Below are 13,912 nucleotides of genomic sequence, written 5' to 3'. Positions count from 1 at the left end.
ATTTGAGCTGTTTAATGGATTTTTGTGACTCGTGTTTCACAAGACTCAAACCTAAGCGCTCCACATTGCAAATGCAATGCTGTACCAGGTGCTCTAATGAGCAAGTTTACATCAAAAAATCTATATACAGTTGAAGTCAAAAGTTTTCATACACCTTGCAGAATCTGCAAAATGTTAATTATTTTACCAAAATAAGAGGGATCATACAAAATGCATGTTATTTTTTTATTTAGTACTGACCTGAATAAGATATTTCACAAAAAGATATTTACATATAGTCCACAAGAGAAAAAATAGTTGAATTTATAAAAACAACCCCGTTCAAAAGGTTACATACACTTGGTTCTTAATACTGTGTTGTTGCCTGAATGATCCACAGCTGTTTTTGTTGTTGTTTGTTCTTTGTGTAGTGATAGTTGTTTATGAGTCCCTTGTTTGTCCTGAACAGTTAAAACGCCCACTGTTCTTCTGAAAAATCTTTCAGGTCCCACAAATTTTGCTTTTTTTTTCAGCATTTTTGTGTATTTTAACCCTTTCCAACAATGACTGCATGCTTATAAGATCCATCTTTTCACAACTGAGAGACAACTGAGGGACTCATATGCAACTATTACAGAAGGTTCAAATGCTCACAAATGCTCCAGAAGGAAACACAATGCATTAGGAACCGAGGGGTGAAAACTTTTTGAATTTGAAGATCAGGGTAAATTTAATTTATTTTGTCTTCTGGGAAACATGTAAGTATTTTCTGTAGCTTCTGAAGGGCAGAACTAAATGAACAAAAAAAAACAAAAAAAAAAAACCATGATATTTAGGCAAAATAAGAAAAATGTACACATCATTCTGTTCAAAAGTTTACACCCCTGGCTTTTAATGCATCGTTTTTCCTTCTGGAACATCAGTAGTTGCATATGAGTCCCTCAGTTGTCCTCAGCGTAAAATGATGGATCTCAAAATCATACAGTCAGTGTTGGAAAGGGTTCAAATACACAAAAATGCTGAAAAACCACAGAATTAAGGATTTTTTTGAAGAACAGCAGTTTAACTGTTCAGGACAAACAAGGGAGTATTAAGAATCATGTGTATGTAAACTTTTGAATGGGGTCATTTTTATAAATTCAACTAGTATATGTAATTGTCTTCAACTAGTATATGTGAAATATCTTATTCAGGTCGGTACTAAATAATAAATAACATGCTTTTTGTATAATTCTTCTTATTTTGGTAAAATAATTAACGCTTTGCAGATTCTGCAAAGGTGTATATAAACTTTTGACTTCAACTGTATATGGGGCTGGCTATGTATTGCAAACAAGTCTTTATATATCGATAATCTGCCCATGTAATGCCCATGTTGTTGGTGTTTTACTGCCACTAGAAGTCATATCAACTTGAATATGCAATGCTTTGTATGTATAAGTAGGTTTTTTGTTTTCGCACAAAAATAAAGGTACAGGCATGTTTTTTTCTAATGAGCCATTTGGTTTGATGTAGCTATTAATTGAAAGGGATAAGTAACGTGCTTTAACGTTAATATATAAATCGGTGTATTTTAAATGTTTTCCAGTTGTCTATTGTTTCTCTATGCACGCTGTTTACCGTTTATCAATGTGACTGGTACGTACTTTTACTGTTCTAGGCGTTTGAGATGTATGTTTGTTGCCATGGTAAATCTTCAGCAATTAAGGCCGCAATGCCATTTTCATGATGTGTCAAGTGGCTCTCGGTCTTACTCACAGCTGCTGAGTGGGTGTAGAAACGCTGCTGACTGCAACATCATGATTCCTTCAGAGGGAGCTCTGCATGAAATTATGCTGCTGAACTGAGACAAATATCATTGACTTTCAATCAAGATATGCACCTGCTTGCATACAATTACAGTCTTATATAGGAAATATTTCCATTGGGGTAGGCCATGCTTTCTCAAACTCTTTCAAAGCATATTTCTCACTTGCTAAACGATGCTGATACATTTTATATTAATGTATGGCCTCTTTAGAGTAGCCAAGAAAAAAAATGATGACAAAATGATCTTTTGCTAATTTGTTTATAAGTTTTTGCTTAGTATTTATGAACTACTAATTGCATAAACAAATTTTGACCGCAATCGATCCAAAGCACACTCACCAGCGTCGCAGCTGATCATGCAATATTCCTGATGCACTTCACTCTGATTGTCTTTTCTTAGTCGCGCTAACGCTGGCTAGTCAGAATAAAATATGACATTTTCAAGCTCTGTCAAAGCCAAACTTTCAACACACCACATTTATTCCTGTGACGAAGAGTTTCAGCTTCAAAAATGTGTGTGAAATGAAAGCAAGATGACACAGGAACGGTGGCTCTGTTGGAAGATAATGACTTTCTCTTTGAGCCGCAATGTGCTTTTCATTAGCCTGAGCTTTTCCTACACAACATTGTTGGAGAAGTTCAATTGAACATGTACGATTTCATTTCAATATGACTACGGACATAGAGACTCATCTGCATTTATATGCAGCAAATACACACTTGATGTGAAGCTCTTCGGATCGGGATTACAAAATACATCACGCTATTCAAATTAGCACAGATGTACTATTTTGTAAACATGTTATAAAATATCCTGCTTGCGCATGAGAAAAGTGTCCATGGTAACAATAAAGGGCACTTTGTGGCGGACAGAGCTCATCAAATCATATCAGTGAAATTGTTTTGGTTCACACCTCTGAAGTGCTTTCAGAGAGCCCTCTAGCATCGCTTTAGGGAGCAGTCTGTCCTGCCAGGTGTGTTTGTCAGGGGAGAGCTAATGAGACACTACGGGGCTATAGGGCCCACCTTTGACTGCGTTCTTCCTGCACCCTGTGTGCAAATCAGCCTGATGAATTGGGCACCACAGCAGAAGTGGGTTATAGCGGGCTCATCAATAATGCCATAAAGGATGATCAATTACACCCTCCGCTCAAAAACGAAGAGCTAAAGCACACCAGGAAGCAGCTTCGAGGGGACATCACTTTGGCTTTGTGTAATCAGATACCACTTAAGGCCAAAAATAGCCTGAGATCCCAAGGCGGGTTTAGCAGTGATCAGATTTTGCGAGAACAAACAGTCTCGAGATTAGCTGGTCTTCACGGATCGACAAGGTTGGCTGTTGGCTTAACGGTAACATTTACACTGCTTTGGAGATTCAATATCGCCATTTCATAAAGTTTACCATTCAGTCTAGATCTACAACTAGACATGAAGGACTCCCGCCCCTCTCTGTAATATAACCATTTGTCATAATGACATACTATTAACAGTCACCTCTGTGTAGGACACGGATCTCAGAGTTACCGCCAAAGCTACGGCCGAGTACATGAGACGCATATAATTGTAAAGACCATGTTAAAAGACTAGGTACATGTCATTAAAGGTGACACTTTTTTTAAACACCTAAGGACGTCTCACTTGTCCAAAGGGTATTTGAGTGACAATCAAACACAGCACTATAACATTACACAGAATGAAGCAATGCAAAATATACGAAGGCCTGGGCTTAGAATAAATAATTTTTATAAACATGCCTTAGAGAAAAACATTACTGGTGTGCATCTTAAGACAAAACAAAGACTTGCTTTAAGATCAACCAGTGGAAGTTTCTTTCAATTGAAACAGCTCAGACTTAAGCCTCGTCTGTAAAACCAGGGGGTAAAGTTTTACCATTTTTTTATGTAAAAATGTACCATGCAGAAGTGGCAATTTTTTGTTAAAATGTGTGTTCTTCTATGTGCCAATGCTAAAATACTTCCAGTATTTCTACACTACAGTATTTCCTGTACTACTATTCAGCAACACCGCAACAATAAACATCAAATCTACGGCACAAAACACACATCAAGACCAGTGTAATCCAAACAATAAAAAACAGACTATTATGCACTAGCACACACTTTTAAAAAAAGGTGCTTTAAAAGGTTCTTCAAGCGATGCCATAGAAGAACCATTTTTGGTTCCACAAAGAACCATTCAGTCAAAGGTTCTTTAAAGAACCATCTCTTCCTTACTTTTTTTATAATCTTAAGAAGAAAGGTTCTTCAGATGTTTAAGGTTCTTTATGGGACTATTTAGACAAAAATGGTTCTACTATGGCATCGTGAAACACCTTTATTTTTAAGAGTGCAGTGCAACCAGTCTGATTCCAAAAAAAAAAATGTTTTTAGTGTATCAAAATCAAAGAATGTCCAGTGCACAAAAGACTCTTACGAGTCGATTTTTTTTTAGTGAATCAAAAACATTGAGTGTAACCAGTTTGTATGATTGTTAAACAAATTAGTTTAAGTCATTCTTTAAAAAAACAGCATGATCAGTTTACTACAATTACCAAACAAATGACTCATATTACTGTAAATCAAAAACATGTAATGTGATTATTTTATTAGCATTCCTAAACAAATGACTCTTATGAGCTGGTTAATTATTTTCACTGCAACAGGATTGCCAGTTTACTACGACTGCCAAGCAAATGACTCTTACGAACTAGTTCTTTTTTAGTAAATGAAAAACATATGGCACAACCAGATTACTATAATTACCAAACAAATGACTCTTATTGAGCTAGCTTTTTCTTTATTTACATATTTTTTAGTGAATCAATAACATAATATGACCAGTTTACTAAACAACTGACTCTTACTGTATTCTTTGGTTTTTCAGCATTTTTGTGTATTTGAACCCTGATTTTAAGATCCATTTTTTCACACTGAGGGCAACTGAGGGACTCATATGCAACTATTACAGAAGGCTCAAATGCTCACTGATGCTTCAGAAGGAAAAACGATGCATTAAGAGCCAGGAGTGTAAACTTTTGAACGGAATGAGGATGTGTACATTTTTAATATTTTGCCTAAATATCAATTTTTTTTTCATTTAGTACTGCCCTTCAGAAGCTACAGCATATACTTACATGTTCCACAGAAGACAAAATAAGTTAAATTTAGCCTGATCTTCAAATTCTCTTAATACATTGTTTTTCCTTCTGAAGCATCAGTGAATGTTTGAACCTTGTGTAATAGTTGCATATGAGTCTTTCAGTTGTCTTCATTGTGAAAAGATGGATCTCAAAATCATACAGCCATTGTTGGAAAGGGTTCAAATATACACACATACACAAAAAAACACAGCTGTAGATCATTCAGGTAACAACGTTACGTTTGATTCTTAATAAGTATTAAGAATCAAACGTATGTACTTTTGAACAGGTCCATTTTTATAAATTCACCTATTATTTTCTCTTGTGGACTACAAGTAAATTACTTTTATGTGAAATATCTTTTTCAGGTCAGTACTGAATAAAAAAAATGCCTTTTGTATGATCCTATATAATTTTTTTCCCTGTCTGAGTGCAGAATGTAAATGAGCACCAGTATTTAAGAGTGGGAGCTCAGAACCCTGCACCATTTCTGTCAAGAGCTGCCACCAGATAGCTGGCACTGGTCAAGCGACCTGACAGTGCCATATAATCAACATCAGCTGTCAAATTCAATGAAGCTCAGAATCTGCACTTAAAATCCTGTCACATGTCATGAACTCCTAAACTGCTTTCAGAGCGCATCTGCAGTCTTTAGCCAACTGTGCCTTCCACAGCGGAGGCAGAGGCATTTTTGACAAATGAGTCAACTTGATATGCAATCCTCTAGCATCTCAATTGACAAAGAATGGGCTACACTCTGTGGTCTGTGGGAGTTTTCGAGGCCTGTGGATGATGTGAGATGTTACAGAAATGGAGAGGAGAGTACTGTACCGCAGGCATTCATTTCCTTTGTTATGCCCTTAAGAAAAGCATGCAGAGGAAGCTGTGGAAACACAGCTCCGGTAAATATAAGATCAACAACAAAACATGACACTCTCTGAGGAGGCAGGGTGGAAAATGTGGGATTTCAGTGTTATCCGGTTATTTTGTCAGGTATGATACCATTCCTTAAATGGATGTCAATATTAAGCACCGCTGATAAAACACACACACAATTGGGGAGGAAAAACAGCAGGGTGACAGGTAAACAAGACGCTTAGCACGGAACTTCTACTTGTTTATTCATTCACACTTGTAACCTACATACAGTAAAACAGTGTGTGTACATATATATATGACCACATGCTGGGTTATTTTGACCCAGCTGGTTGGATTAACTGTTTTTACCAAACATGCTGGGTTATTTTATTTAAGTCAACCATTGTTTAAAAATTATTATATTGCTGGCTTAAAATGGACTAGAACTTATAACAAACACAGAATTACTATTACTATTTACTAGTTACTAATTACTAATAATTATTAAGCAAATTGAATTTATTTGGGTGAATACAGTATAGTTTACAATATTACATACATTTAAACTCATTTAGACAAGCATTTTAGACATAAAAAATGTAAAATTTAAAAGTAACATTTTAATTTTAGTGTATTCAACAGTTCTCTGTAATTGCTTTTTACCGAAAAAGCGCTAATTCACATCGGTGTGTCGCTGAAATCTGAGCCAGTGAAGGGCTGGGGTAACTGCAAACCTCAGACCGCGACCTTGCGTTTCACTTGCTGAAAGATGCCGCGATTTTGAGTCTGAAATTTTCGTATGCGCTTTTTTTTTTTTGTATTTGTCATCCTTTACTATCAAAATGCTTGCTATGGATGCGAAAATGCAGAAAATCGAACCTGATCCAAACCTTTTTATGACAGATGAAAGTTTTGGAGGCAGTGTAAATGTGATTGACACAACGTGAGTTCGTATTAATTTTTTAACATGTGAACATTTCGGACGAAAATTTTGGACTCCATGTGCAATGACCTTGACTCCAAAACATGTCCATAAAAATACAGTAGTGACATTAGAGAACATACTTTAACATCAAATTAAATTAAACTATAACTAATAAAATCCATTTATTTTAGAGCGTAGTTTTCTCTCTATGTATATGTTACTGTAGGCTCAGTACTGCTATCACTGCAACGATACGAGCTGTTCATGCTTCAGAAAATCACTGGAATGATTTCCTCATGAAGAATGCGGGTTTTGTGAAGACTGTTATACGGATTAGTGTCTGGTTTTATGCGTGAGGTAAACAGCCTGGAGTCCTATTGGGATCAGAGCAATTGAGCTGCAGTAAGCAATCATAAATGACAAGTGATCTAATGAGATGCTGCAGTGGGACGGGGTGCGGAGGAGGACATGTGTGCGACACTTCAGAAAAGAGATAGTTGTTCATAAATTAATGATAAAGTGGATGTATGTGCACATATTATGATAAATGCAGATGCTCTCTCTCTAAAACCCTCACATCATACAGACTTCATGTAATCTCCATGTTTCATCATCATAACATCAAATGAAGAATATTTAAAATCCAACAGGGAAAAAAAAACTCAAGATACTCAAGAGAAGTAACTCATTTGAGGGGAAACAGAGAAATGAAATAGGCTATCCAAACTAATGATTATGGCGTTATGAGGACATGGTCCCAAATCCTTTGCATTTTTCTGTTGGATTAGTGTTGGATTAGCTACAGCATTTCATTTTGAGACAAAGACCTGACAATGATGTGTAAAATCAGAAATTTTATGACAACTGCTGTCAAAATGCAGGCAGCACCAAGCGTCCAAAAGCAGTGGGGCAAAATTTGATAGAAAAAAAAAAGCTGGTTTGTGCTGATGAAATATCTGCAAGATGTTTCAGGTGTAGCATTTTACAGGCTTTAAACATGGACAACATTTTTTAAATGCAGGAAATACATGCTTTTTATTTTTAAGAGCATTTTTTAGAGTTATCAGCTATAAAGGACGTCTTCGGAACACACAGCTATGGAATACCTTGATACCTCGTAAACAGAATTAATTCTGCAGAATTTGAAAAAAAAAAGCTACTAATAAAAAATAAATGCACTACCAATGCATTTCCAACTAGCTTTTTATTGACAAAAGACATCTAGTCATAAAGTGTCTAAAGTACACACCAAAAATAATAAAGATCACATTCAGTGTTAAATAGCTTAGCTTATGATATAATATCTTGTTACGCTCACAAATATTAATTGGCGTCAATGTTTCATGCTTTGTATTATGCACAATTCGGAAAGCTTTGCAGAAATTTGTGAAGAGCAGTAAATTATAATTTAACAAGGTAACAGCAAACGCTTTCTTCACATAATTTGAAATCATGAATATGCTGTTGTGACATTTTGCAACATTCACTGCTTTTGTGAGCTGTCAGGGGTTTGTGAACAAGTAGCTCTGTTGAACAGCTTCTTTTCAACGAATTGACTGGAACAAACACGTTGAAGACAGTGTTGAAGTGATTAGTGAGTTAAAATTACTCTAGTCAAACTCATTCGCTAAATCAAACATTATCACAGTCATGTACCACCAGGGAAAAATTAACAAAAAAGATTAATAGATGAGAGAGAGAGAGAGAGAGAGAGAGAGAGAGAGAGAGAGAGAGATTAATGCATGTACAGTATATACAGTATACATTATGTGTTTGTGCGTGTCTAAATTATTTAAATATATTGACAAAATGTAAACCTAAAAGAGTAAAAATGTAAACAAACCTAATAAAAATGGAAAAAAAAAAAAGAATAAAAACAAAAGTCTGAGAAAGCCAGCATATTCTGAATGTCAATAGCCACATGTTCTGATAAATTTATTTTAACCATTAAATAATTTTAAACAGAGTATAGAGAAATTTAAACTGAAAAATTGGACTTCATAAGGCCCTATTATTATTTTTTTTTTTTTTTGTGGTAATAAAAACAGGAGCATGTGAACAATAGCCTTTAAAGTGAAAGTAAAGCAGTCAGTTAAGTTTACATGATTTCCACTTTAATTAAAAAAAAAAAAAAAAAAAATATATATATATATATATATATATAACAATCATGACTGCTTCATTTCCACTTAAAAATGACTTAAAATACATATATAATAGCGATAACGCAATATTTTTTAAGTCAAATAAAGTATTAAAAGGAAGAAATTATATGGTTTTATTGAGAAAAATGTTAAAATGCATAATGTATTATAAACAATAGACGATTGTTTTTGCACATAACTGCACGATCTAATCAAGCAGCAACCTCCCGGTCTCGAAGCCAACACGGAAGTGACTAAAACTGCAATTCATCAACTGGCCGAGAGACTGGCTGCAAAAGGGAGTCAATCCCTTTTGGTGTATATATAGCTAATTTTGCCCTTCATGGCAACTGTGAAGGGGGTGAATTTTTTTTAGAACTCATCCGTTTAAATTATATTAAGCCTTAAAGTTCTGCATAATTTAGGGCGTGGACACTTGAGTGACAGGTGGATTGCCGCTGCTGTCACCACCGTCGCACTAGGCGGGCGTGGTTTCAGCAACCAGCTCCACCCACGTCCCGCCTATTTGATTTTCGATTATCCGGGAGTGACGTGCAGTGACGCGTTTCCAAGATGGCGACGACCGACTCCCGCCCACTAAGAGCTTCAAAAATGCTCTTCAGAAACCTACGGGTGACGTCACGGACACTACGTCCATTTTTTTTTTACAGTCTATGGATCTAATCCTTGTTTAATATTGACTCAACAACATTTAATTCAAAAGTCCACTTAATCTTTAATATTTGTACATTTCTTTGTGACAGAAATGCTCTAGATACTCTAATCTCTTGAATATGATAGACACTCTAATCTCTGTTAAATATGAGGACATCAAAACGTGTGAACGTTTAAGGGTTTGAGCTTTTATTTAGAAATTACGATGAACAGTTTGCATGAGAATGGTGAGAATGATATTGACGTATTCTTTTGAGCTTGCGTAGGTTTATAAATTATTTACCTTACAAATCTGATGAAATGGCGTACGCGTTTCCAGATGAACGCTATTATAAACCCAAACTCACAACATGCAAGATGGAGTTTGAGACTCCATACATGTAAATGATAACTGTTCGTGTGGAACGGCATTTACTGTAAATGGAGCCGCTGTGAGATGCACGTACATAACCTACAAGCATCAAAATAATAAAACACATTTATTTAACTGAATCATAGCGTTTGTGAATTCACAGTTATGATTTGTAAATGGGTTTAATATATCACGCAGCCTTGGAAAACAGTAATGTCTTTCATATATTCTCGTCCGTGAAATGCGCCATTTCCGGTATTTTGCCGGTTAGTCAATGCGGGCGAAATGAAATTGAGGATTTTTTTAAAATCGAATACTCAAACAGAATCGACGATTCGCGACAGCCCTATTCTTTTTGATAGCCATTGATTTGTTAATTGTTGACACTACCTAGTGCTTAATGTATTTTCCACCAATTTACAAGTGTTTCAACTCATTAATTAATTGATTATTGATTTGTCAAGACACACTAATGGAACGAATCCCTATTAGGTCCATCTATTTTGTTTAACAAATACAGCCACTCAATGAAAAAAAAAAGTCCTGGAACATCACTCCAGTATCCCAAGTCCCAGCTGAAATGTCAGGTCATACACACATTATTTTAGAATCATAAAAGTCTCCTTACATTTAACACTACGGTCTGTTAGCAAAACTACGCCACTGCACACAGCTCACCGCTCTCTAGATTTGAAATTAATAATGCATTGGAACCTAACAGTGGAGTCAATTTACTATTTCGATGGCGCTCTGCAAAGTGAGCATTTTTGGAGAGCTCTGACATGCTGAAATGGGCTTTGGTGACATTTAGATATTGACTCTGGCTTATTGCACAGGCGTGCTGGTTTGTTTTAGACAACGGCATATGCTCAGCACTCTACCGCTTCTGAAGAGGAACAAACAGGTGCATGATTTCAACGATAATAAGGCATTAAAATATCTCCTTGTTTCCTAGGTAACGGAGACCAGAACGGGGCCTCTTGGATGCAGCAACTACGACAGCCTGGATTCCGTCAGCTCCGTCTTAGTGCACAGCCCAGAAAATAAAATCCACCTAAAAGGTATGACAACTGATGTGGTCTTCAGAAGAACAACATTGCACCTATGCTTGGTCTTACTTGTATCAACTGCACTGGTGATGTATTTTTGTTGCTGTTTTTTAAGGGTGGGTAGATATATTTAACTAAGGCTGTTTCAAGTCACATAAATGCTAAACCTCCAGTGCAGTGAGGAAAATGACTGCAGACACGTACAGAATCAGTAAATTCTTTATTATTTTCATGAATCCTAATTCAGAATGAACTGAATAAATAAAATGAAAAATGTAAAATAAAGCATACAAAACATAAAGTAACATTAACATAACATAATATTAATCATAATAAATGAATAATAATTAAATAATAATTCTAATAAATTAATATTTTTTTTTTTTTAAAGGGAGAAAAATTGCCAATAAGATTTCAGTGGTTTGTTCATCACTTAGGAGAACTACATATCCACAAGCAAAAATCTAATTATGCCTTGTTTTTGGAGTTATTTTGGTGCGATAACCACTAATTAGTTTGACACTGACAGAAATTCTCATCTTAAAGTTCATACAGTATACACAAACTGCTTACAGAGATAACCAATGCACATTATTATTATTATTTTTATTTTTTCTTCTTACATACTAGACCACTATTGTGCCATAATCTATTTTTGATAATCTTAACGATATTGGATAATTTAAACGATACACAAAAGCAAAGCAAACCAAGTAACACTTTACAGTAAGGTCCAATTCATTAACATTTGTTAATGCATTAACTAACACTAAATAACAATGAGGTATGATAAATACAATTATTGTTGTTATTATTATTAAACAATTATCTTTGTAAACATTAGTTAAGAAAAATACAAATGTCAAGGGTGCGCATTAGTTCAGACCGCTCATTTCCACACCAACATGGCTGATAATGCAAAATTACCATTTTAGATTGACTAACTGTAATACTATATAATATTTCCATTCAAACTGAATGCATAAATCTGTTATGCTCTGCCTGTTTCAGTGCAAAACGCAATATTTCATTCTCTGATGCACTTCACTCAGTAGTGCTTAAACCACTAAAATAAAATCTTGCTGGTTTTAGGTTTAAAAATGTTGAAAATTCATTAAAAAAAAAAAAAAAAAAAAAAAAAAAGTGTACTGAAAAAATAATTGTATTTTAATTTAATACTCTTTTTTAAAAAATAATATTATCAAACTTTATAATAACTAAATTAAGTGCAATAATACTGTTTTTAGTATTATTAATCATTTTATTTTTATATGTGACACTGGACCACAAAACCAGTCATAAGGTTTTTTTTTTTTTTTTAATTGGGATTTATACATAAATAAATATACATAAATAAGCTTTCCATTGATGTATGCTTGTTAGAATAGGACAATATTTGGTCGAGTATTTGAACTATTTGAAAATCTGGAATCTGAGGGTGCAAAAAAAAAAAAAAAAAAAAAATACTGAGAAAATCACCTTTAAAGTTGTCCAAATGAAGTTCTTAGCAATGCATATTACTAATCAAAAAAAATGACTCTTATATAATATTTATGGTAGAAAATGTATAAAATGTCTTCCTGGAACATGATCTTCACTTAATACTTGATTTTTGGCATAAAAGAAAAAATGATCATTTTGACCCATACAATGTATTGTTGGCTATTGCTGCAAATATACCCGTGCTACTTAAGACTGGTTTTGTGGTCCAGGGTCACGTATTTAATGAGAACCAGACTGAAATTTTTTTGTGTACACGTGACAGTTGTCCATTGTTAGTCCATGTTAGCTCAGGTCCGTTTAATAATATAAAACGTTACAATATTGATTTTAATAATATATAATGTTGAAATTAACTTTAAGCAAGATTAATAAATGCTTTAGAATTAGTTTTGATTGTTATTTCATGTTAACTAATCTAGTTTGCTCATGTTAACAAATGGAACCTTATTGTAAAGTGTTACCTTAAACCCTAAAGGTATATTTATATGTCAATCAAACTTCCTGTTGGTGGTTCCCGGCCAGAATAAGTTGCAGTGAGGACCAATCAAAACGTCTGGCTACAGCAGTTTGCAGAAACACGTCACTTGCTAGTACTCATACTGTCTTCACATTTTCGACAAGCAAGTGGAGAGTTATCAGAAGACTGGCTTTTAGAGTTGCATTAATTTACCTCACACTCTCGTGACAGCAGTGTCACCACAAGTCAGAGGTGGTCGGAGACACAAAAAGAGGAGAGAAAGAAACAGAACTGAAAGGAGCAAAAAGGAAGGTTTTAAGCCTGTAGCCATTGCTAATTATACACGTGGCCCGCGCCAATTTCCACTGCCTTCTTGACATTGACATTTAAATTGTCAACCCACTTAATACTGCCGTCTCCTGAAGCAAGTTTCCTGCTGCCCAGATTCGTGTAACTACTTTAATGAGCTAGCCATAGGGTTCGGCACCAAAGCTTATCTTTTGCTGAGTACTTGGGGGAAGGAAATGTAGTGGGGGAACGGCTGGAGCGAGAGGCGTTTGGCCTATATTTGTGCATGTTTGTATGGGTTCACTTTCTGCATTCTTTCATTCACTTCTTGGGGCTTCCCTGGATATTTTTCAAAGCGCCATGTCCTTTTAGAGAGCACAATGCAGACCTTTTGAAATTAGGACATCAAGTCGTCAATACCATAGAGGACTGAAATAATCCACAGGAAAAATTCACGTTCCTCTCATTCGTTTTAAAAGGAGAGAGACTGTGGAGGAGGGGGCACAAGAGCAGCTATTTAGCTGTCTCCGGTATGAAAGCCATCCAAGTCAGTCTCTTTTGTGAGGCTCCCCACACTGTTGGCTCTCTACCCAGCAGAAGCCAAAGCTTAAGACGAAGACTGCATCTAATTACGTCTCTTGTTTTTCACAATCCGACGAATAAATACTCAAGAACACATCATAAATATTCACACTGCGAAGGGAATTCAAAAAGGCTGAATATGAAGGCAAACG

General features: G+C 35.3%; 1 protein-coding gene across 1 annotated transcript in view; it reads left to right on the top strand.

The window, feature by feature from the left end:
* brinp2 (bone morphogenetic protein/retinoic acid inducible neural-specific 2) overlaps positions 1–13,912 on the top strand; it is a 117,038-nt gene that overhangs the window by 58,429 nt on the left and 44,697 nt on the right. The window contains 1 exon segment of the mRNA XM_051134684.1: positions 10,837–10,942. Coding sequence (XP_050990641.1) covers positions 10,837–10,942 — 106 coding nt within the window.

Source organism: Labeo rohita, chromosome 2, assembly GCF_022985175.1.
Source record: "Labeo rohita strain BAU-BD-2019 chromosome 2, IGBB_LRoh.1.0, whole genome shotgun sequence".
Classification (NCBI taxonomy): Eukaryota; Metazoa; Chordata; class Actinopteri; order Cypriniformes; family Cyprinidae; genus Labeo; species Labeo rohita.
This window is presented reverse-complemented; position numbering and strand designations above follow the sequence as displayed.